The sequence below is a fragment of the Haemorhous mexicanus genome, chromosome 5 (genome assembly GCF_027477595.1).
Source record: "Haemorhous mexicanus isolate bHaeMex1 chromosome 5, bHaeMex1.pri, whole genome shotgun sequence".
Classification (NCBI taxonomy): domain Eukaryota; kingdom Metazoa; phylum Chordata; class Aves; order Passeriformes; family Fringillidae; genus Haemorhous; species Haemorhous mexicanus.
The window spans coordinates 62,018,658-62,044,734 of NC_082345.1; the positions used below are offsets into that span (position 1 = coordinate 62,018,658).

Consider the following 26,077-nt stretch of genomic DNA (forward strand, 5'->3'; position numbering starts at 1 on the left):
TGTCTTGCCTGAAAGATCAGTGAAGGTGTTACTGTATGTAACACAAAGTAATGAGAAGTGTAGAGTAAGATTTCATTCTTCATAGGAAACAGCTTTAAAAACAGGCTGTTTTCACAGGAGTAGTTTTTTCTCTTTGTCGCCCAACTCGTACACATAATTTTCAAATATTGTCTAAGCATTTTATCATCTCTGCTCAGTTATTGTTTGAAACATAAAATAGTCCAGTTGTCTTGTGTGTTTACCTTTCAGGTCCAACCTTCAGTTATTCACAGGCATTAAGTCTAATTACTGGCTTCGTTGTCTTAAAGTTAGACCTTCTTCAGCTGAAAACCAGCAGGATCTCATACCTTTTTTCCTGTAATCTCAGGGAAAAATGTGGAAACTTAACCTCATTAAAAGAAGGAACTTCCTATTATTTTGAGAACATACTGTTTCTCTGCCAGGTTGTCTACAGCTTCAGAGATTCCCCCCTTGCCCAGTTTTAGCAGATCTGATTAGCAAACTAGAGTTGCAGAAGCTTTTGACTGGAAAAAAATTTGGGACACAAGAAAAAATCAGTGACTGAATCAAAAGTTTCCCACTTTAGTTTATTTAAACTGCTCTGGAATCTTCACTGTATGCTGTAAAACTGAGGCAAGATTTATTACAAGCTTCTGAATATATTACTCTTTTAAAAGATATCTTTAACTTGTCTTCATGTGCACTTTTCTGTACTTTGTTGCTGTTTGATGCAAGTGCAGATGAGCTGTATACCTCCATTTTAATAATTTTAATAAAGAAGGTTATATGTCCAGAATGTAATCTTTACCCACAGATTTTCTTCATAGAATCACAGAGGGGTTTAGTTTGGAAGGGGATCTTAAAGACCATCTGCTTCCACACCCCTGCTGTGAGCTTAGACACCTTCCACTAGCACAGGCTGATCAAAGCCCCATTCAACCTGGCCTTGAATACTTCCAGGGATGGAGGTTCCACAGTTTCTCTGGGCAGCCTCTTCCTGTGCCTCACCACCCTCACACTTAAGAATTAATTCCCAATATCTAATCTAGACTTGTCCTGTTTCAGTTTGAAGCCATTCCCCTTTGTCCTGTCGTTACATGCTCTTGTAAAAAAGCCTTCTTGTAGGTCCCATTGATACTGGAAGGTGCTCTGAAGTCTCCTGAGAGCTTTATCTTCTCCAGGCTGAACAACCCCAACTCTCAGCTGTCTTCACTTGAGAGTTGCTCCAGCCCTCTGATGTCTCCATGGCCCTCTGGGCTCGCTCCAACAGGTCAACATGTTTGATGGGTTGGGGCCCCAGAGCTGGACACAGCAGTCCAGGTGGGGTCTCCTGAGAGAAGAGGAGAGGGAGCATCACCTGCCTCTTCCTGCTGGCCAGATTCCTTTGATGCTGATGGGGCCAAGGATGCAGTTGACTTTCTGGGCTTCAGGTGCACATTTCTGGGTCATATCAAGCTTCTCCTCAACCGATTTTCACATCTTTTGTTTTGTTTGTTCTTTTTCACTGATAGGTCTCATTTACTAGCTGTTAGAGCTCTTAGCAGGAGTAATAACCTTCCTCAATATAATCAAGATGTTTTACGACAGCAGTTCTCACACTCACCTTTTGTTTTGTGATGATGCATACACGGCAGATAGTGTTCCTTTTCCTTTTCTTTTTTGCCTTAAGCGTGTTTTCAGCCTGTTGTGAATGCAGCCTAGTACACAAATTATCACTGGTATTTGTAATAACTTACTAATGTGGGAAGATGTCCTTTTCTCCTCCTTATCCCTTCTCTCTATTTGTGACAGGGATTTATGAAAAATATCTTGAAATAAAATTTGAAAGAAAACTGTGGTGTAGAGTAGCAATAAGTTACTGTGCTTTTTGCCCTCCCTACTAATTGAGTTGAATTGAATTTAATTTGAAGTAAAATCTCACAGCAGATTGTGAGAGTTCCTGGTACAGTTAAAAGTAAAACTGTGCTAATACAGCTATGCTAATAGCAGTCTGACATAGCCAGAGTGACAGATTTTACAGCAATGTTGTTTCAGCAGTGACACTGATTTGTTTATTAGATATGGTATCAGGTTAAACTGCTACAATGTATGGTAGGAAGTTAGAGATTGTATCAGGGTAACAGAAACCAAAAGTATATTTCCAAAATCCCGTCTTGGAAAGGAAACGAGAGTGTGCTGTGTGCCAACAGCTTTGTGCTCTCAGCCTGCCTGCCTGCTTGCCTGGCTGCAGTGTCAGGAATCACAATGTGGATATAGAAATGCTTATATGCAAAGGATACAATTCATTCAAATCATAAAAAGAATTGATTTAATCATTTCAGGTTGTGTACCTATCACACAACTTTCACTGTAAATCTCCTGTTTTTTCATTTCAAGTAGATTTCTTTTCATTGTGTGAGAATTTTTTTGTAAAATAGGAAAACAAGATGATACAGAAATCTATAAAGTAAATACACAAGAAGATATTTCTCCCATTCTGTTTCAATTTATAATAATCACTGAAGTATAATTTTAGCAAAGAATATAAAGATGACTAGTGAAATATCTCCTTCAATTTATTACTCTACAAGAATAATTAAATTGTGATAAAGAAGCAGTAGTTAAAAACATACTGTGGTAGTGAAACACTCTAAGCATCCAGCTGAACTGAAGTTATCTGACTGGCTAAAGGAAAATTCAATAGCATATTTTAAAATGTATCACTGGGAGCACATGCTTAACCTTTCAGGTCTTTTCTTGTAATGCTTGTACTCTGTGTGTAATTTGTACTTTATCTGTAGGAAAAGAGGTAATAGAATTGTGCATGCTTTTGGTTTGTCGGTTGTTCTGTGTATGCTTTGTGAAATCAAAAGCCTTTTCTGGAATTGCTATTAATCTTGCTCCCCCCTCTCCTCCCAGTAATTTTGGCACAACCACATATCACACTCAATGATTCAAAGACAAGTTCTTATTTTTTTGGCTGTTACAACCTAAAAATTAAAGTTAGCATTTTTCCCACAGCAAGTGCATGTTGGCCTCTGCCTTTCTGTGGTCCTGATGGCTGTAGCTGCCTTAGCGTGCTTCCTTCTGCCTTCTGCCCTTTTCCACTGGACCTGTACTCTTCACCTTCTTCACATCCTTCTTTAACACTTACTGGCTCTGAGTGATTCTGATTTTCCTGTTAGTATGTGGTTTTTTTCCTTTTTTTTTTTTTTTTTTTACCTTCCCCCACCAAAACAAAACCCAAACCCTGGATTTCATTTTGCTTCTTGAATTGCACAAGTGTTCTATGAAGTAGAAAAAGGAGATGGTAATTACAGAGTCAGATTCTTCTTTCCTCTCGGTGTAAGACAACTAAATTCAGTGATATAATGGCAGAATGTGTGAAGTAGGAGTGGAATTTGGCTCTTATAAGGCTGGAAAATTTTAAGACAGAAGCTGATTGTTCTTAGCTGTATGTTGGAGGTATTTTGTCTGAATAATGGGTAACAGAAGAGTAATTTAGCATATTCTAGATTTTTTTAATACTGCACTGAAACTTTGCTAAAGAATGCTGTATTCTCTCCTTTCAAAAGAGTTTGATGGCAATTGGCAACTGAAACTTTTTTCGTAGGAAACAAACATAAGTCTAGAATATTCAGCTATCAAAGAAGTTTGATGGTTAGCACATACATCGCTTTAAAAAGAAGTGCTGCAATATAGTATATTTAATGGTTAACACAATGGAAATTTTGTTCTTCTGCCTGGGCAAATTCTGTAGCCTTTCATTGTACTATTTAATTTTAAATGGAAAAAAATCCAACAAGGGTGGGGAAGATAGGATGTTTAAATTTATGTGTGGTGGGACATAGTGCCTGTCAGTCACTTCAATGATACTCTCACCAAACCTCCTTCATATAAATAAAAAATAGATGCTGATGTTAAACCCCCTTTTTGGTATATACAAATAAATAATAATTATGTATGACATACATGTGTGTATTTATGTAACAATGAAGGAAGAGAGGTGAATTGATCTGGTGTGTATCCAGCTGCATACATTTTTAATCTGATATATTTAGAAAGTAGAGAAGTGACTGCTATTCCCTTGGCACTAATAAAGTAAACAGAACTTCTGACCATGTGTGGATTACATGCCTTGTAATCTATAAAAATTGTTGTGTACTAGAAACTAGATGTTTGTGATGTATTTACATTTCAGTTTCACAGGTTTGTGATGTACTAGTGTGTGAAGGTATGCTTCTTGAATATCCTAATAGATCCTGGCACTGCACTTTGCTTATTTTGGTGTTTTTCGTGTGGGATAACCTCATTTTACAATGTAAAATTGAATGGAAATGCATTTACAGTTAAAAAAAACAACATAGTCAGATACCAGCTAATACTTTAGAGACAGAGAACGTGTGGAAACTGGCAGTGCTTGCTTGTGTTTCTGAGATGTGTTTGCTGGAATTAATATTTTTGGCGTCCTGTACAATTCTGCTTGCCTTAGGCTGAGTGGTGTGAAATGTAATTGAACTAATGATTCACTGTGGTGAGATCATTTTAAAGAATGTAGTGGGCTTCTTATTGTACAATACTATGGCATGAATTTGCCCTTTTTTCTTCAGCGATGCTGCCTCTTTGCATTCTGTTTTAGTCTATCTGTCAAGCACCCACACCGTCATATCACTCCTGAAATCCTCTTGTGTCTGTAGGATATGTAGTGTGTCTTCACAATTTACTTTTGATTTTGTCCTGTGTTAAATTTGTCATGCCATAATGTATGGTTCTGTTTTATGATGGCTTCTGGGTATATGTAGGATGGCACATATTCTTACTTGTATTCCTTCCTGCTGTATGTAGAATTTTCTTCTGCAGCCCTCAAAGTGTACTCCAATGTATAAGTCCCCTTTTTAAAAATTTATTGAAGATGAAGAATAGTAAAAATGAAGCTGCTTATATTCGTAAAGGCAATCAATGAGTGTGATCGACACAGCCTTTAAAACTGGGCTTAATCTCTTTGGGCAATTCCTAGGCTGCTCTTTCTCTGTTATGAAGTGCTGCTTCACTGCATCTGATTTTCTAATGAATGAGCTTTTAACACTAAATGTGTAATTCTTGAGGTTTTATTTAATTTTAAGAAGTAAGGTTATGTTGTCAAGAAACCTTTCAAGTCTGAAAGCTTTTCTAAATGCTTTTTTCAGATAAGGACATGATGTAGACTTATTAATCTGTTCATTATCATTTCTCCTTTCCTTCTTTTTAAATGAATGAGTAGTATCTTTCATTTAAGAATGCTTTACTGGAAGATTAGTAATCACTGAAATCATGTTATTATATTAACCCTACACATCCCAGCTTCTCCTGCTTCTAGTGTTCAAAATACAGAGGATAGCTAGAAAGGGAAATGAAGAAGGGGTACAAAAAAGAAAAAATAATAGTTTTCTGCTCAAATATTTTGGGTGCATTTCTTTTCAGAAATTATTCCCAAAAGATTTTTTTAAATGGTAAGTATAGAGGATATGGGATTAAAAAAAAAAAACAAAAAAAAAAAACAAACAAAAAAAAAACCAAAAAAACCAGAGATTGTTACATTTACTTCTCTCTTCAGCCTCTCAATTAAGATGTAGGATTTCAAATCTTGTAGGAAATCAGAGATAACTTGGATAAAAAAATGCTTTAAATGCAGTTGAATTTAGGTATTTTTGGGCCAGTTTCCACAAAAAACCCCAGTAAAAATATGAAAGTATGTTTGAATATATGTTACACAGTAATTTCAAATAATTTCACATCAGTCAGATAATAACATTTCTAGGTAGAATTTGCATGATTATAAATTGCTATTGTTTGTGGAATATGGAGCTGTAGTACTATATTTTGAGTCTTCGGTTCTGGTAAGCTATGGCATGAGCTCAAGTAAACTAAGTACATTACAGGTAATTTTTTTTTAAGCACAAAACCAGTTTTGGCAATACACACATGATTAATAATTTAGCTATGTGGTGGGAAAGAACTTTTTGTTCCCTTAAAACTGCGCCTTTTTTTATACACAACTTCAGAAAAGTGCTTTAGAAATCCTAATTTTTTATGTAATGTTTTAGTCAAACTAGCTCTTGTATTCAAGGGTATGATCTGCTTTTTTATATAAGATAGTAGTTATTGAGAATTAGCATTTTAAATATACTGGTAGCTGGTGACACACTGATCACTTTATGTAACAAGAGGAGTGAAATCATGCTCATTGATTTTGCAGCTTTTTGTTTTGTTTCCCCCTCCCCACCAGGGTTTCATTGAAATTAAATTTTAAAGCATGGCACGGTGCAAACAACTTGACAAACTTATGTTTGGATAAATATCTCAATTCTTGCTTACAGTGCTGTGGATGATGATAACTTCATAAGGCTTCTTGATACTTCAATGCATGTTTAAGATGAAATTGAAGAAGACAATGTAGAACAAAGGTATGCCATGGCTGCCTAGGAAATGCAGGAATGCGGTAGCTGGCAGTATTGGTGATTGGTTTGTGACAAGGCAATTGCATGGCTAGAGCTGAACACAGTGGAAAATAATGAAGTTATCAAGGGCAGGGGAAAAAAATCTACTTTAGCTGAGGCATTTAACAATCATATCTGTGTAGATAGATGGTATGAATGAAAAATTCCTGTATGAAAGGTCCTTGTGTCACACTACAGGTCAGTGTGAAAAATCTAAGCCTTTGAACAGGATTGACTCGGTTGGTTGTCTTATAGCATTAGCCAAATAATTTTCTCATCCATGCTTTTTTCCTTCATTTAGCCTTTTACCCCTGCCCTGTCCTTTGTAATTATTCAAAGTTGTGTATTTTCCATGTAGAATTTGTGGATCTGAGATTGTATATGCAAAACTTCTTATTTTTCTTAAGAGTACTGTCAATTTTTGGACCAGCATGATTTTTTTTCCCCATATCAAAAGTTTCTGCACCATTAACTGAAGGCTATAATGTAAATGGCTTTTTCTGTGCATGGTAGCTGCATGCTGGAGAAGATTGAAATAAGTGGGATATCTAAATATGAGGTCAAAACACATCCAGGTTGTAGTTGCATAATATTCAGAATACTCTGATCAGTATTGTTTATGAATTAAATTTTAAAACACCATATCATACAAAATGGTGAATTTGTGCTACAGAAAAGTATTCCCAAGTGCAATTTTTGCTTAAAAATTATTTTATATTTACAGAGAAACTGAGCCATACAAATATTTTTAAAAGTTTGCACTTCTTTAAGGCTATTTATTTTCTAAAAAAAGAGGACTTGAATATTTTTGACAAATATACACATGGTGTTACGCTAACAAACAGCCATGCAACATATATCTTACATAATGAAGAAATTGAATATACAAGACCTACTCTATTTAACATATATATTGAAAATATACAGTCTCGCCAATAGTTAAAAAAGTTTTTCTTATTTGGCAGTATTTTTTTTTACAATTTGTTCAAATATTCCGTTTGATGTGTTTTGGTGAATACTGAAATCTAGTCAGTGACAACCTGAGGTACTAAACATTTCTGTCTTACTTCGCTGTCTTCAAAGGTAATCTTTTTGTTCCTTTTAGGCTCTATCCATGAGTTGTGTATTACAGCGTTATTTGGCATGGGATCTGCTTCCACTATTGAAACAACTCGCTTTTTCATCTTACTTTTCAGAACTTTCTGAAACTTTTGCCTCGTGAATGCGTAAAGTAGAGGGTGAAATATAGTCGTTCCGTATGCCATTACTAGAAAACATAATCTCAACTTTACCAAAAGGTCACTTGGGCCCAAACATAGGATAGTGGTGTTTAAAACAGAGATGGGTGTCCAGCAGAGAAGGAACGTTGAGATAATCAGAAGGGACATTCTGAAGACTCTCTTTTGCCGTTCTCGTCGCTCCCGGTGCCGTTTTACAGCTCGGCGCAGGGCAATTATGACGGACACGGAAGTCCTTACACCAAAGACAACATTTTTTCCTGCACCGCTGTGGGACACATCCGTAGTCTCGTGCTGCGTGGTCAAAGAAATAGTTTTTTTCTTTCTGTTTTTCTTCTTTTGTCCCGTTGTAAATCTTGTACCAATCCGAATATTTAGGGCCTGGAGTATTTTGGTGTATGTAATTAGCATTACTATAACAGTGAAGAAAAATATTGGGATCTGAACGAGAATGTGGTAGTACATTCCTAGTTCAGTGTGGTACTCGTTTGTACTCACGCACAGAAGTGTCTTATTTTCCCAAGTACTTGCACTTTGAAGACTGAAAAAGTTGACTTCAATGAAAGGAATCAGGAAGGAAAAAAGTGAAATGATCCATATTGATGTCATTAATATCACAGCCCTTCCCATGGTCAGGATTCGATTAGCAGGTTTTACGGAGATGTCGTATCGGTCCAGCGTGATAGCGAAGACGTTGATTGCGGTTGAAACGCTTGCAAAAGAGACACAAGCCTCATGGAAGCAGCAGATGAGAGCAGTGTTACTCTCCAGTGAAAGCAGAAGGATAACTATAGTTAGAGGAATACATCCCACACAAATTATTACATCAAGTACATGAAGGTTCATTGTAATTATGTTACTGACAGAATTGATTAAGTTGGATTTCATACAGTAAAGTACCAGAACGGTGAGGTTGCTGCCAAGTCCCAAAACAATTTCTAACATCAAAAATCCAGTGAGAGAAACTTGAAAGCTTAATGGATATGACAGTGGTTGGTACATGTTGGTATCGATGTCATCAATGGCATCTCGAACTGTAATGTTAGATTCGGACTGCATGTTGACTTCCAGAATGGGGGACAAACACATTCTTTTGTTGCAGCTGGTTTTTCTCCTGAAAGGTGAAATAAAATATGGAACTATTTGATTTCTTTTTTTAACACTTATTGGAGATAAATGCTGGGGAAGGAGGAGGGGGGAAAAGCAATATTCTTACCAAACTCTTCATTTACAGTATATTTAGAGCTTTAATTGGCATGGACTCAAAAGCCTGAAGATCTAGAATAAGGTCTTTGCCTTTTGAAAGAAAGCAGGATTTGTTTGAAGAAAGAAAAAATAGTGAAAAGCCTCCACTTAGGGAGGCAAGCCTTTGTTTATAGTGATGTGGTTTTTCACAAAGGGCTCATTTGTTGAATAAACCATACTTTGTGCATAGCCTTTGTATTGCTTTGAGGGTCATTTTAGAAGAATCATGTTACGTATTAACAAATTAGTGATCAAGATCATTTTAAAAAGCTCTTGTGGAAAAAGAAGTGATAGGAACATGGAGCACTGTTGCTTATGTATCATAAAAAGGTGTTTAAATTATTTATGGCAATTTATCCACCTCTTTCTTGTAAGGTTTACAGTAGTGCTGTGGACTGAAATGTGATGTTCTGTAATTCACCAGATCTTTACAGAGTTTAAACCTTCTGTTCATTTTCTTTAAGCCTTTCTGTTCATTAATCTTTTGTGCATCTATGTGTCTATAAGTATATATAATTTCAAATGCAAAACTTACGTGGGTTTGGGAAATTGAGTTTATTGCAAAATACTACATTTCCTTTTTCTGATTTGAATTTTCAATTTCTTCAAGAAATCTATGCCTACATGGAATGGAAGAGTATTAGATTTTATTCCAGAATATATTAAAGGGAATAATTTCAGGAAATAATATTTAAAAAGAAAATTGTCTCTTTCAGGTTTGGATTTTGGTTTGGTTTTTTTTTTTAATACAAACTGCAATTAAACCAAACAGATTTACATACATAGCATGTTTCTCTTAGGAATAAGTAAGGATCAAAAAGGTATTTATTTTATCTAGCAGATTTTTTATTTTGTGTTTCATCTGCTTAGTTTTACACATGCAGGTAAGTTCTACATATAGCATTTGCATGTAATACCTGATGTTTGTATGATTTATATTGTCACTCAGCTCTTGAGTTTGTAATTGATTGAATACATAAGAGAGAGGTTATTCAATGTCTTGTTATGATACTGGAGGGGTTTTTTTCTAGGTAGCGTTAAATTTAAGAGGGGACATATTTGGCATGAAAATAAATTTGAATGTCGACCTTTGTTCTGTTCTGAATACATTAAAATGGATAGCACTAAGGTGAACAAAACTGAGCTCTTTTAAAATGAAAGTATGAATTAAGCACACTTGGGATACAGTATGCAAATGGATTTCATCTGCAGTTCTGAAAAGCTTCAGTTGAACAATACTATTAATTGCAAATTGTATGATGAAAATTCTTGGTATTCAACAGCTATTTCACATGTACCTCTTAAATAAAAAAGATGTAAATTAGAACGTATTACTCTCAGGTGTGAAATGAAACAAGAAATATTTCAAAAGCTTTGTTTCATTTCTAATTTAGGCAACCTCTATCTGTCTTACATTAACCCTCAGGGATATGATCTCCTTTTGCATGCTGTCCTGGCTGTGAATGGGTTTCAAGAAACCATTCCAAATGCATTGTTGAATAAATGAAGTTCTTTTGTATTAGCAAAAGCCAGGAAGAAATCAAAAGCAGATCTGCTAAAACAAATGACAGTCTCACCCTAACATTACAGCAACCGAGGATTTGTGAAAACAGAAAACCTCAGATGTGCTAGGTCGCCATGAATAGATTAAGCATCACCTCCTGGGTGCATTGCCTGGGTTTCAGGAGGCAGAGCTGTGTGGACAGGAGCTCGTTCACCCAGCGCCGCGCGGGCAGCACGGGGCACCTACCTGTTCTCTGTGCCTCAGGGGCCTGGCACAGCGTGGCAGCAGCTTGGCAGAAACTGACACATGGTGTCACTGAGAGATTTCTGACATGCACTGTAACCTGGAAATCAAGTGGTAGCTGAGCTCTTATTTCATTTCTTGCAGGTTTTGTTTGTTTTCCTTTTTTTTGTTCCTGCAGTTCAGCAGCAAAAAGTTCTGATTAAACATGGGGACTTCTTAATTGCCTCAGATACTTCTACAGACCAGGGCATATTCTGTGTGTCTGTTCTGAGTTTCAAGTCAGCAATAACAAATAAACCTTCTTTTAAGTGATGTTAATTTCCTTCCCCTGTTGCATTTTGTAGAAGCCTGTTTTTATTTTCCAGGTTTAAAGAATAATATTTTCTGATCTCTGTTTTCAGAGTGTGTGTAGACATCCTTAGTTTATGGTTGCGTATTTCTTTCTGTAATATTCCTGCTCATTACTTTTGAGTGATGGCTTAGTAAAAGAAGTTGCTATACATCATAAAATCCAGTTCATGTGCTTTGAGGGTAACCATGGGTTACCTAATTTGGTTTATTTTGGTTTAAGGAGAATACATAACATCATAAAATTGAGAGAAAAATATCCATTAGTCATTATGACAAGTAAGTTATTTAATGAGTAGTATAGAAAAAGCTTGGTTAAACCTTTATTCAGCTTGCTGATGAAGTATGCATATTCTCCTTTTGGGATTTCATGTTTCATTGTCTCTTCATGCATCAGTAGTTTCCACAATTCTGGTTTTAAATTATAAATCCCTCTTTAAGAAATGCTCCCCATTTTAAGAATCAATCATTGCACTCTTCTTTTAATGAAAATCTGAGCAGATGTGTTAGTCTTCCGTGTATATTGTTGAAGTGTCATGCACGTAAATGGTAATGCAAGTGTATTCCATGTTTTGTTTTTAATTCCTTTATGTCTTAAGAATACATTTTAGGGATGCATCCTGCTGCTCGTAGGTCATACAGCTACAAAGATACCCGGTCAACTGCATTCTTCATATTGTCAGTAGTAAAACTGAATTAGTTGCTGCATGCCCTTGTGAAGGGGAGGAAAAAAAAGGTTAAAAGTAGGGCTTATAATTTCAAAAAATAAAGTAATGCAAGAATGTATTTTCTAATATCACTTATTTAATGAATAAAGGATCTCTAAAATTGGACCGTATAAATTACATAGAAAATCAGTTTGCCTGCTCTCTATTTGCTAGTAAAATCATATTCTTCTGTCAGCTTACATGAATTTAGGTTTTTTGGACAAGTTTCCTGTTCTCCAGGTAGTATAGGTTACAAAAAATCCCGGCTAGAAGCAATAATTGTTGGATGCAGAGTGTCTGTGACTAAAGCTAGAAAATGTAGTTTTATAGCTCTGGTGAGCAGGTAGTTTATACATACAACTCTCTTGTCTTTTAATGAGAAACTGATCAGAGTTAATGAGCCTTTTAAAAAATACGCTTTTGTTTAATTTGCACACTGTTATACTTTCCTTTCTTGAAATAGATGTTTAGCAAATCCATGCTTCTAATAAATGGCTTGTATGTACAGGATAACGAAAGAAATAAGTTTTTTAAAAAAAAACAACAAAAAAGGGGGATTTCTTGAGCAATCGGAGATTAGTCATATGAGCCAACCTTCATAAAGCAATAAGTATGCACTAATTACAGACTGTCTGATCCTTCGAAGAGTAACTGAATAAATCTGAAACATATTTAACTGCCAATATTTGGAAATACTGCTGAGGGAGGAAAAGCATATTCCCGGTTGCTTTATGTGGTTGTTTTCCCCAGTACTGTATGAGCTTAAACTGTACTATCTTCATGTTGCACAAACAAAACAGGTTCTTAATATTCTATAAGACTTTCATACAGAATAACATTTTTCTATCATTATATTTTTAATGAGGAAGGGGAAATAGCATTTAAATATTTCCTGGTCTCAAATATAATAATATATTACTGCTTAATATAAGTTGAATCTGATCTCTTGCCTTTTTTCTCCAATTTTTAATTTGGTTTAATGTTGCTTATTCTGCATATCATAATAAGGAACAGGTCTTACCTCCACTAAAGATTTGGTAAATTCTCGATGCAGGTGAAGCAGTTCCAGGTTGGAGGGATTCATTTTGTTCACTTGTTAGCAGAGTAGAAGGGAAAGAGGGTAATAAGCATATCTTCAAAAAATGACCTTAATGAAAATTTGTGCCTGTACTGTGCCATTGTTTCAGCATACTGCTCATGTATACAATTGCTTTAGTTCTGGTTTACAGGCTGCTGCAGTCTCCCACTCTTCCTACCGTAGAATCAATAAGCATCTGAAAATACATAATGAAAGTAATTTAACATACTGAAGGCTTCTTGTCTCCAGAGACACCACTGAGATTCAGGCTTTCTAAAAAAGAAGAGCAGTGCTTCTGTGAGGAAAGCTTGCGATGGGCAGCTTTTGCAGAATGACAGCCTACCTTGTCGCTTCTCCTCACTGCAGAGAGATGCAGTGCATTCACTAATTTTGATTGGTCAGTGATGTTGGGCTTTAATTGTGCTTCATATATGGGATTGATGCCCTCCCTCCCCCCAATTTATATAAGGATTCTTTTATAAAAGGACTAAATTTACAAATGATTTATGAATTCTGGAATATATTAAGGGTATGCCTGTTTTATTTTTACCTTTTCACTCTTTACTTTGTGTACACTGGAAACCACATGGCACTGAGGGAAAAAAAAAGGGATTAAATGGTTATTACTTTAAAAGCTTACTACAGTCTATATTTGCCTACTTTCCATTTCTGAGCCTTTTAGGTGTTTGAGTTTTTTGTTTGATTTTTTGTTTGTTTATTTGTTTTGGTTGCTTGATTTTTCTTGTCTTAAGAACATTCTGAAATAATACTGCCTCTTTAAGCCATGCTGAATTTCCCCGTGCCTGTTTACATGCAAGTGGTCATCTAGGTTTTGTAGCAATAAGTTACATTCAGGATAACTTGATACCCACATGTATATTAGGAAAATTTATGCTAGGATGCACCGAGATTATTCAGTCCCTGATAATTATTCAGACGTGATAATTTGGTTGATTCATGATCAGAAAAAAATTATTTTTAGGATCCATCACTATGTACAATGTATGTATAGTTGTGGACGTTATTAATTTTGGTGAAATGTAAACTTCTAAAAAAACTTGCGTGTTCCACATGAATTTTGCTAGAGACTTGACAGGTTTTTGTAAGGATGTCTTTCTTGCATGCTGTTCTTGACCTTCACTTTGTAAGGGATGTCTTTGTTTTCACTTTTTGTTTTGTCACCTATTTCTGAATCTGCTCTATCAGTATAAGCAATGCTCGCAACCATGTAATGAGAAGTGTAGCACAATACTTGTTTTAATTAGTACTGGTGCTAAATAAACCTTGGACATCATTTCAGTATAAACCCCAAAATAATATTTTTCAAAATTGTTTTGCTGAAACAAATAGTTTAAGAATATCTGAGTATAAAATGTCCTATAGGTAGTTTATAATCTCAAATGAGTGTGGGGCTTTTTTTCACCATGATTTAAAAGATTTTTAAGGTTTTTTTGTAAGGTGGATAAAATACTAAATGTTAAAGTAGAGTTCTTACATAAGTAACTATGTTGAGACGGTAGTTTGGGTCAAATTTTGATGGAGTCCTCTGTTTTTAGGTGTTAATGCAAATACAGAATGCAGTTGTGTAACTCAGATATCTTTATTTCTTTTCTTTACTTTTTTTTTTCAGCCAGACATCAAATATATTATTTATCTTTAGGTAACATCATGCTTTATTTATTTTTTAAAATGGCTTCATATCCATCCAGCATGCTTCCCGTTCCGTACTCTTTTGCATTCAGAAACCATGTAAATAAAGATTGCAGAAACTTTGAGCAGAGATCACTAGGTACCAGCTGGCTATGCTGAGTAGCAGCTGATTGAGCCCTTTGAGCTGCCTCTGTATCATCTGCCTCCCAAGAGCTTGAAACCAGCGATACCAGCATAGCTCTTAAAGGTGATGTGATAAAGAGGATTCCTGAAATGAAAGCATAAATACTAATATATTAAAGAGATTTACTCGCTTCACTTTCAGTATGACTAAGGATAAGTAAGGAAGCCTGTCTAAATTTAAACAGATGAATCTCCATCTCCCTTTCTAATTCTTCAGTTGTGCCTGAACAAAGATGGAGGTATTGGATGAGCTGTTCTGTTAGAAAAAGATGTACACACGGAGGAAGATTGTAACAGGATTTTGGGTATATCATGAATATATGGTTCAAATGCAGGCAAAGGGGTCACAAAAGACTACCTATATGACAGGAGGTGATATTGGCAGAAGTTTTATCTGCAAAAAGTGTTTGAGAGGAGTGATAAGGAGCTGAGTTGTGAACATATATTAAGCTTAAGTTTTCTGGAGACAAAATCAGGAAAAGAAGCAGTACCATATGGAGGCAATCAGGAGTAGGTGGATGGATAGACATGCTTATAAGCCATTGCTGTGCAGATGCTAGTTAAGATGGTGTGAACAGATGACTTCATCCTCAAAGGGTAGATAGGGAAGAGTGGGCAAAAGGAGCCATGTGCAGGCACCCAGCATAAACAGAAAATGTGCTGTTCTTATACCTGTTTCTATATCAGTACAGATGGGAGAAAGAATTTGACTGGTATTTTGGCTTTGAGGGTAGTGAAAAGTGGGGTGAAAAGGTAATGAGAAGGTAGAAGTATCAGGGAACAGCAGGAATCCTAAACCAGGAGGCTGATGATGAAGTGTCTTAGGATTGAGAATGGCAGCACAAGGGGAGAGGGAGATCCAGATGGTAACAGAGAATAGGCTGTGAAGGGTTGAGGCTGCTGGGTCTGATGTGGGGGGAAAAGAAATGCAGAGAGGCAGGAGCTTGAATGAGAGTGGAGCACAAAGGTGTAGAGGCATGTGCGCGTAAAGGACACTGGATGCACAGGGGTGGAGATAATGGCAATTGCCATAACACACACCTCTGTAGTACTTCTTAATTCAATTCAGGAGTCATAGGTGTATGTGAGAATATATTTTTCTGGTTTGCTGAGAGGAGGAAGTCCAGAAATTTGCAAGTTGTAGTGTATTTTTTGGTCCTCTTCCGTCTTTTATCCGCTGCCTTACTTTCTACACAGAGAAGTAATGTCCCAACATTGACTGTTACTGCATTCACTAACCATGGGAGGTCATCCCTAGGACTGAAGGTCAAAGCTCTGCTGTTGAGTTTATAAGATCACCTTGAATCAGTTTCTTGAACTGCAGTGATTTAAATAAGCTTAGTTTGATTAAAAAGACTCATTAGGCTCGAAAGGTCCAGCAGGGCCAAATGAAGTACCCAGTTCTGATGTTTTTCTATCAGAGTCCTTGCTTTTGGAGCTTTAGAATTCTTTTAATGTGTTTTAGAGTTTAACTTTACATAAACCTACTGCAGACTATTTTAACATCCAGATGTCGTGGATCTTCATGAAGATCTTTATTGGCACAGTTGTGACACTGCGTCTGCTCACTTCCCCTTGTTCTCTGCATTATTCTTTTTTTCATCCTCACTGTTTCAGCAACACTTTCTTTCTTTGTACTGCACATCTTTTTTCCTAGTCTGAATCTTGTTGCTCATTTAGTGACTATTTAGAATTTTACTGTGTCTTGAGCACAGGTCTAAAAATGTCATCTGTTTTCATAATAGCAAGAGACTTGAGATCCTAAGTCATACAATTTTTTTTTTGTGCCACATAGTGTCTTTAGAGCTCAAGTTGCTTTAGAAAGTGAATATTGTGTGGTTTTGGATATCCTGCCCTGAGATTGTTGTTCAGCATTATTTACATGGTGCATCTGCACAATTCCAGCTAGATAGCTCCTCTGTACCTTTCATTTACCTACTCTGAGGAGGGTCATGCCAATTCTAACCTAGCTCTTTTGCATATTTTGTGATTTGTATCTATTCTAGCAGTTTGTGATCTATATCTAAAATTGTTTCTTACCTTGTTGTATCTCAGTTTCCTCAATAGTCAGTTGCAAAGAATTTTGTTAGAATATTCATGAAAATCCAGTAATTTCTATAGTATCAAGGGAAAAGAAGCAATGGATAGTAGCTGTTTGAGTGTGGGAGTTGTACCGATGTGCCCTTGTTATGCTGAATTTGTCAATGTGTTCTGCTTTCTACCTGATACTGACATTACTGCTTGCTGCTCTGGATCATGCTGTATCATGCTTTTATGTAAATGCTGACTCTTGACCCATACACAAGATCTAGTCATAAGGGTTTTTATTATTATTTAAGAGTGATATGCTGAATAGATGACAAAAATTTTGTTAGAATTTGTAGATAGCACCATTCTGACTCCGATGGTAACATGGTCTTTTCTTTCTTTTGGCTCAAGTACTTTATTCTCATCTCTTTAATTTATAGAGAACTGTTCTAAGGCTATTATTGCTTTTTTGCAGTGTGGACTGACATCCAAAAAATTAATTTTCCATTTGGTGTCTTAGCCTTAAAGTTTATTTCTTTTTCTCCCTTACTATTGATTGCCATCTTGCTTTGTTTTGTTATTTTTGTAATGACTTATTTAGGCTGGGTTTGGTGAGGGGTTTTTTTCCCACTTTTCTAATATTCATGTTTCCCTTGACAGAAAACAGTCCTGCACATGGGACATTGTTGATCTTGGTTCCACTGCTGTAGAATTGTATCCCTGGAAAAATCTGGATTTTCCAGATTAATTGTATGTTGTTTCACTGTGCTTCCTCTTGTATCTACAAAGATGAATACTTTTGGAAGCTGCACAAAGACAAGTATTTTAAAATAGGGATAGAATAGATAATATAACAATGATATGATATAATAGTATATGTATTTTACATGTTTATGTATTTTTATATATAATGTGTACATATTAATTTTCAAGATTCAGAGTTAATGATGGCATAGCAGCTTAAGTATGGAAAAATTAACTACTTTTGCCATGGAATAAGAATGTCTTATAAGATTCCTTTGGGTTTGTATAACTATTAGGCATAGGTTATTTGTTCAGTAGTATTCCATGTTAGAACAATTATTGACCTTTTCAGCACTGGAAGGTCCTGTACTTATGAGATGTGTAAGTTAGAGAATTTCCTTTAGCTATTAATACCAAACATGTTTTTTGTTTCAGTTTTACACAATGAGGTGATAGCAAAGAAGAATTGCAAAACCATTGCTGGCTATCACTCACATGTAGGGAAGTAATCCTTTTTGTATCATAACAATAAATTTGGATAAGTAGTCCAGGTAAATCATGGTCCTAGTGCATTATTGCACAATTATTTAAACATTTTAGTAGAAAGAAAAAACAAAGCAGTATCAGTTATGCTCAGGAGGGAAGTATGGCTGGTAAATTTAACAGTAATTTAAATAACATCAGTCTCACTCTGGCTTTTCTCCATGGAGGTGGTTTGTCCTCTAGTATAAACATTCATAATGAGTGGTGCTGTATGTTGTAGTAGTTTTTGGCAAAATTTTAATTAGTGACTACAAATTTAAAGATATTTTTTATTTTTTCTTTAAAAATTGTAATATTGCTATGAATTTGGTTTCTCCTTCATTAAAATTGTGCTTTGACTATTCTGAGAGGTTTCTGCTTTTGTCAAATATTCTTAGTTCTAAGTTGGTAATTGTTACTGAATTTTAGTGAGGATTTTCATTATTATGGAAAGGCTTTGGAATTCTGACATAATATCTTTTGTATTGCTTTGAACATACAAATAATAAAGGCACCTGCTCACATTGTGTGAGCCTTGTGGAAGCGTGCCTGAAAGAACATTTGTTCCCGAAGTTGCAAAGTGGTTTAGCTGGAATATTCTGGAGCTGGAGTCCTGATGCTGTGTGGCTGAAGAATGAGGACATACTACCTTGTGGTTTGAAGTCCCCTTGGATTGCTTACCTTTCTTTCACGAAGGTATTTTGTATGTTGGAGGAAGTTTTCAGTGCTGTTCCCCACTGTTGGTTGGTTGTGCTGCCCAGCACCTCCAAGTGCCAGCTCCTGGCAGCTCTGTGTTTGTGCATTGCACAGCAGCCTCAGTGTAGACCTGTCAGGAAGTGTTCTGCCTGGCTGATTATGTTGCTTTGGATTGGGAGGCAGCTGAAGTTAACATGCAGGGTTGAAACTTTAGGATCTGGTTCAGGACTCTTTGTCAGATATCCTTGTTATGAAAGTCATGAGTGGCCAGGTATGCAGGATGGGCAGCAGCAGGAGCAGCACTAGCTGTCATGTTACAATCCCCTGATGCAGAGGTTTGGTTACAGACCTTCCTGCTGTAATATCCTTTAAGTGAAATTGCTAATTTAAAACAAAATGAGAAAACAGGAAGATTTTCTCTAGAGTTGTTTATTCAGCAGAGATCATGGATAGACTTTGTTTCTAGTAATTTTGTAAACTAGAAAGGCGGTACCATTGTCTCTTAATTTAAAAAAAGTGTTCAGATGGTGTGCCTAGTAGTGAGCATTGTTCTAGCTGAAATTAAGAGACAAATCTTATGATCTTAATTGCCCTATAAGTAAAGAGTGAACACAACATGAATAGGTATCAACTGTCATGTCCCTTCAATTTTTTCAAGGCTAACACAACAGTGTAAGGGTTACCACAAGGGTGACTTCATATGTGTCAGTCTCAATCAAGTAGCTGCCTGGGCTTGGCTGATTCAGTTTGGAAAGACTACAAAAAGTGTGTGAAAAGGAACCAGCAGGCTTACTACCCTTAAAATCAAAGTTCAGTAACTCTGCATGCGACAGGAACATACTTTGCCTTCTTCAGACAACAAAATAAAACATAAGGACAGTAGATAGATTCCCCCCCTTGTTGTGAATGCCTGATATAAGCAGTTAAAATAATGTCAGCCTCTGTGTTCACTTCAAATGTAGGAAGTTCTCATCAGTCTAACAGTGGTGATATTTCACAAATTAAATTCTCAAAATCTGAAAAATTATATGCAGTACGTTTTCTTGTCTGATTTTTTAAATGATAGATTCTCAGTTGTTCCCTCTTTGCCACCTTGGTTCTTCAGTTGTTTTTACAAGGTTGTTCAGGGAAACTGATAGAAAATCTGTTTATGTGGTGCCATAAAAAGACATGTGAAAGAAGTTTAAATAGTTTAATAAGCTATAATGACAAATGCATAATAACATGGAAATTGAACTAATTTAGTTCAGTGTGTTGGCTTCACATTTCCTCTACTAAAAAAAATATTCATTTGATTGATGTGCATGTTGATCTAAATTTAGATTTGTGTTGGTATCATATTCAGTTTATTTTCGTTCTTCCTCTGTTGTTTGGTTTCATTCATTTTCATAATTTGTATCCATAATATAGTTTAATTTTTTATTGATTATTGAAAAACATCCTCTTACTTTCTTAAGTGGATAAATGAAAGAGAAATATAAACCCCTTCATATTTTCTGGATTTTAAAAAAACCCATGTCTATTGTAGGTGTAGAAGCTAAAATAAATACCTAAACTGAGTTAAAATGCATGCATACGCATGCATATCAAGAACTAATTTTGTCTGTGAAGCTCTCAAATATCAAGGATTTTTGTGCCTAAACCATAGTTACAGTTTTTTTCCATCTTCTAAAGTATTTTTAACCTCACTGCATAATTGTTGTCTTTGAAATCACTTACTGTAATACTGAAGCAAACCACAGCTTGTATGAAAAATGCTTTCATTTGCTGTTTTTTGGGAGAAGGCTGAGAGCAGTAGTGTCAGTGGTATGTCTGAGGAAGGGAATACTGTTTTGCATTGTATATGGTTGATGCCTGGAGCTGGCTTTGCAGTCAGTAGGCTTGAAGCCTAATGTTTTATTTTACTAATAAAATCTTGTGAAATTTAAAATGGTTGTTCAAGACATTTTTATTGCACCGATGGATGATGAGCAAATACAGGTTTATGGAGAAAAAGCTTGTCAAATTCTTCAGCAGCCTTCACTGATGATCTGTGTAATCAATTAAAACATATAGGTAGCATGAGTTGCAGTGGTAGGAGCTATGAAGTGTAGTTGGAATAGAAAAAAGAAAAAAAGTTATGTGCATTATTTCTGGTAGCTTTCAAAGTGAGAAGCTTCACTATTTCTAGGTAGGCTAGCAGCTCTGCAAAAGAATGCCTTGGATTAGGAGCTCCTGGAGGAAATGTGGAAGACAAAGAATAGCTACAGCAACAACCCATGGACAGGAAAGCCTTGTGAGCTATTACCTACTGACTGCCTGTTACCATGCTGCCTTTCTAAAAGAGAAATTGCCGTTCTGACACAAGTGGAGGTCTTTTCTAGTTCTCATTCTTTCCACAGTAGATACGGTGCCCAGTGAGAATTTATTCCCTCTGAGATGCCTGGGTATGGAGAACATTATTAATCAAGCAAATTGGTTTTAATGCGAGGAAGGAATGAAAGGAGAGGAGAGCCTGCCCTTTAAAAGTAGTTACTACATTAAACTTGCTGGTAGTTAGGCTTGAAATGTTTTTCTTTGAAGTTGCTTTATGTTGTAATACCTTTTCTGTGGCCTTGCTGTTGAAGTAAAAGGAAAACTCAGTGCGCTCGTTCCCCCCAGGGCAGTTGGTTTTTTTTCCCTGCAAATTTGGTATATATTCTTCAGAAACTTATTTTGTTTGCCACCATCAAAAAATTCCAGGCATCTACCTGTTTATTGGACTCTTGCTAATACCCTCTTCAATACTCCCACTCTGAAATCTTGAAGCTGGCCTTATCTCAAGAAGCAATACAGGTCTAGGCTAGAATACTTCAACAGGGGTTTTCCTATGCTGTTTATGTGTATCTGTATGTAACAACTCAGTGGCTCTTGGACTGTTGGTTGAGTGCAAGCCGTGATAAATGTTGAAGGCTGTGTTGATAGCATTTGTGAGAGTATAAAAGCCACTCTCAGTAATCTTGAAGCCTGTAGGCAAAGCAGTTTTACAGTATACTTTGGGGCAATAAAGATTGATAATAGGCAGAATTTTAGTTTGTAGTCAGTACCCTTAATCTAGAGGAAATTTATATGGACAGTTAGAGATAGTATGGATTAACATTTATACTAAGGATTTTAGCATCTTGTGCAATGTCCATGACCACAATGCCTGAGCATCCTGTGTCTGCTTCATAGTTTCTGTTCACATTATTGTGTTTTGTAGAACAACAGTTTGGTTATGTCCTAGATGCCTAGTGCAGATCTGAAAAGGCTTTCTGTATTTCAATAATCTGTCCAGTCTCTGTAATACAAAATAATTTTATTTTTGAAGAATGGATGGACTGTAGAAATTTTCCACATTTATTCTCTTTGCAGATCTTTAAGCACAGATTTTTAATGACTAACTAGACTTGACACAGTTAAACCAAGGAAATACTTTGGAGTAGTAAGGAGAGAATTGGGGTTTGAGTGGAAAAAATAGTTCATGTATCTATCTCTCAAGACATGATTTTTTTTTTCTAAAATTAAGTAATGTATTGGCAAAGTCAGAATATAAATTATTTCTTGTGCTAACTTTACTTTTATCTAAATTGCTTTAAGCCCTCAACTGCATTGGAAGAGGGGTGGGGGAGCAAAACAAACCTTCAGAAGATGCAAATAATAAATGAGATTTTAAAAAATGTATTGATGCAACACTATAGAACTCTCTACTTCATCATCAGTCTTTTCAAAATTAAACACTCCCCCAAACTCTAAAGAAACAGGCCTTGTAGCATGCATAGAAGATATTAAACACAGGGCAAAAATGCAAAACTGTGTTTCACCTGTAATTTGACATTGAGAAGTTGTTGCTTCTGACATCAACTAGGAGGTTAAATTAAGTGTAAAGATGCTTCATAAATGAAGCCTATAACAAACAGTACCATGCAGTTTAACAACAGTCAACCAAATCAATATTACAAGTAGAACAAACTGGACATAATGTTTTTATGTGTGGTACTTTGAGTTCTGCCATTCTAAAGAGAAACTGTCATCAATATATTAGGTGCCTTGTATTGGTGCACTTCTCTCATTCTTCCCCGTGCCACCTTAGGTGTGCGTGGTGTGGCAGGAGGAAGAAGAGAAGACGCCTGTTGAGGATGAGCCAGGCATGGAGTTAGTCGTATGAATATTTGATGAGAACTAAAGGAGTCACACACAAGGACAGGGAAATGGTGAGAATTGCTGCAAGGGTGACTGAGCTGCTCTTCAGATTTATTTATATAGGTTTCTTCATTTTCTTAATGATCTTTTGCTATAAATAGGCAGAGAATGTTGAGTGTTGAATTTCACGGTCGCTTTTGTACGAAGCTGCTAAGAGCTTGACTTGTAACCTTGCTTTAAGTTTTGGGTGCTTTGAAAAAATTCTTCAGCAATATCAGTATTTCTTCACTTTGGTACCACAATATAATTCTGTTGTGTACAATTGCCATGTATGGCAGTTGGCTGAATGGCATCCTGTGATCAGCTGGGCACAAAATTGCCTTGAGTAGATTTGATCCACAACACAAGGAAATGAGAATGGAAATGGGATTGATCCCATAAATTCCATGAACCAGCAGCTGCAGAGGGAACTGTGGATTGTAGAGAGTCCACATAAAATTGCTAATCTGTAATTTTAAATCTTTGTTTAAATCTGTGATTACGATGCAAAGTTTTTCTTTCTGTGCTAGCCTGGAAGCATCTATATTTTCAAAGCATATTTGAAGATTGCTGAGAGTTGCTAGATGTAGACACTGAAGAAATGAATTCACCAAATCACTAATCTTTTTAATTTTTTAGATTCTTTTTAGAAATACATCCAGCTGATACAATTTAATATTCTGGTTTTGTGCAGTCTTGGCTAATGCATCTGTTGAATGAATGAATAAATAAATGGAAAGAAATGCAGTTTTAATTCTGTGAAAACCTATTTTTATTTTTTTGCTTGTAAAATTGGCAGCAATATTCTACTCTAGGATAGCGTTATTGGTTACTGACACAGTGGAATAATAGTAGCAGTTAGAACTACATGTGAATGTTGCTGAGTTTTGTAGCTTGAGCTTTTATTATTTTCAAGTAATTTTAGCACCTGCAAAATAATGCAAGAAGCTGGATTGTCTTTTGACAAGTATTACACATTCACAGGTTAATGTATAGCTTCCAGTTTCCCTTGATTACTGTTGTCTAGATATCAAAGCAGTGAACAGTGTGAGCAGGTCACAGATTAGGTCAGCCTGTTCTTTGACAGGCTCAAGAAGGCAGCCAGGCAGCTATTGTTTTACCCTCTGAACAGAAAAATTTATTCCTTTGACTGTGTTTTGGCTTTTGAATTCCCACTGAGTTAGTAATTTATTTATTTGTTTTGCTATTTGAATTATATTTGAACTTCAAATGAGAAAATTCTGTTATGCTGCTTCTGGGAGAAGAAAATCATATCCAAATAGTTTTAATTACTATTAAAACCCAACTCTTTGCTGTTCAGTTTAGCTGATACATACAGGGCTACTCAAAATGCCTGCCATGTCCACCACCCAAGGCATTCTCAGCACTGTTCCAGGTCCTCTACCAAACCTGGGATTTTGGGGTGCTGGCTCAGCTGGCACAAGACAGCTCTTGGTGCTCTTGAGGAAATCTGTGATTGCTCAGCTTGATTAAAACCACTGTCACCACTGCCATGACAAGCAGTGCTCCATGTGAGCCTGACATGTGCAGCAGAGCACTGTGTACAGAGTATTCTGTAACTCTTGAGATAGAAGTACCATAGCTATATTTTGTAGGGATGCATGTGCATGTATAAAAAGTATTAAATGGTTATAAAAATTACTTGATTCACCCAAGTGCTATGAATTACACTCTTTCTGGCAACAGAAACAATGTAATTTTTGAATTCTTCAAATGGAGATTCTCCAATGCATAGTGCATTCTTCAAAGTGGAATTCTGCTTTGAAAAGGTACCAAGAAAGAATGGTGAATTTGAATTTAATCTCCTTAGCCCAGAGGCTTTCCAAAATAACCTTTTTACCAAAGATGGGCCTGCTGCAATGGCATGGAAAAATAAGTTCAAGCTGTAGTTTGAATGGACATTTTTAGTTTGAATGGGCATTTTGACCCTTGTTTTATTAATTTTGATAGTGGAAATAATTTTCGCCCTCTCTTCCATTTAACAAAAGTTTTTCTTTTAACATTTTTTTCTGCTTAAAAGTATCAGAGTAGTATTATTATCTTTGTGGGCATTGGGAAGGAGAGAAGATGGACACAGATCTACTTAAAATCTCAATCTCTGATAAAATTTAGATTTTTGTACAAATGAAGGAATAGCATTCCTGTCTTCTTTGATATTTTTAATAGAATCATAGAATCATAAAGTTGGGAAAGAACTCCAAGATCATCAAGTTCAACCTTTGACCTAACACCACCATGTCAACTAAACCATAGCACTAAGTGCCATGTCCAGTTTTTTCTTGAGCACTTCCAGGGTTTTTGATTTTACCACTTCCTTGGGCAGCCTATTGCAATGCCTGATCACCTTTTCAGTGAATAAATTCTTCATGACTTGTGATTTTCCTTTGTGTAACCAAACCAGTTCCTAAAGTTTAAAGAAATTATAATTTATAGTTGAAGGTGTAAGAAAGTTCTTTTCTTCATTTCTCCCACTTTGGTAGATTGCCTGACTCTCCATTTCTACTCATGGGTAGAAATAAATCAAAGGGAAAAACAAACTGGGGCAAAAAGAATTAATCAGCTGGGAATGGATGAAACATTGGACAAAATCCTAAGGTGGTGTTAGGTAGGAGACAAAGAATGATATTTCTCTTATGGCGCTGTTTGCAGGACTTGTGTGGTCACTGGGTTTAGGTGTAAATTTGTTTCTCAGACAAGTTGCTTTGTATTCAACTTCTTCCCTTTATAAAAATGCTTAAAATGGTAGCCAAAAATGCTGTGAGATCTTAAGATTTGAACTGTAGACAAGTGCTACCTTCTAAAAGTTATTTTAAAAATATAATTTTTTAAAATAACTTTTTAAAGTGATTTAAAAAATTTGTGAGCAATTTTACAAACTGCAGCTTTGCATGGTGATTGAAAAGCAGTAGGGAAACTGATTTTGCTTCCAAGCTTCATGCATCAAATGCATTTTTAAATATGAGAAAGGGCTGTAGCAATTGCATCTGAATATAGTATTTTCCTTTCCTTAACTGTTTAAAGCTGAGCATCATTGGCTGTGTAAATATTGATAGCTTTAAAGACCAGAAGAAAAATTACTGTGAAAAACATAATCTGGATAGACTCAAAATACTGCAATTTCAAGATAAGATTTTAAACAAATTATGCTCAAACTAATTTGAAGTAATTCTCCCTTAATAATAATAAAATACACAAGTCTCCATGGTGCCCCATCACCTTTGTGCAGAAAATGGCAG

At 35.9% G+C, this 26,077-nt stretch overlaps 2 protein-coding genes across 3 annotated transcripts in view; one reads left to right on the top strand and one right to left on the bottom strand.

Moving 5' to 3' along the window:
• Nucleotides 1-26,077, top strand: part of COG5 (component of oligomeric golgi complex 5) — a 173,508-nt gene that overhangs the window by 21,745 nt on the left and 125,686 nt on the right. The gene's annotated exons all lie outside the window — the stretch shown is intronic.
• GPR22 (G protein-coupled receptor 22) lies at nucleotides 7,149-13,131 on the bottom strand. Of its 2 annotated transcripts, none has more exons than XM_059847344.1 (2): nucleotides 12,762-13,131; nucleotides 7,149-8,807 (listed from the first exon to the last, which is right to left on the bottom strand). In XM_059847344.1, the coding sequence occupies exon 2, from the start codon at nucleotides 8,780-8,782 to the stop codon at nucleotides 7,481-7,483; it is 1,302 nt and encodes a 433-aa protein (XP_059703327.1). In that variant the 5' UTR covers nucleotides 8,783-8,807; nucleotides 12,762-13,131; the 3' UTR covers nucleotides 7,149-7,480. The 2 variants fall into 2 exon arrangements, with proteins under 2 accessions (XP_059703327.1, XP_059703326.1); XM_059847343.1 differs by lacking the exon at nucleotides 12,762-13,131 and adding an exon at nucleotides 10,689-11,741.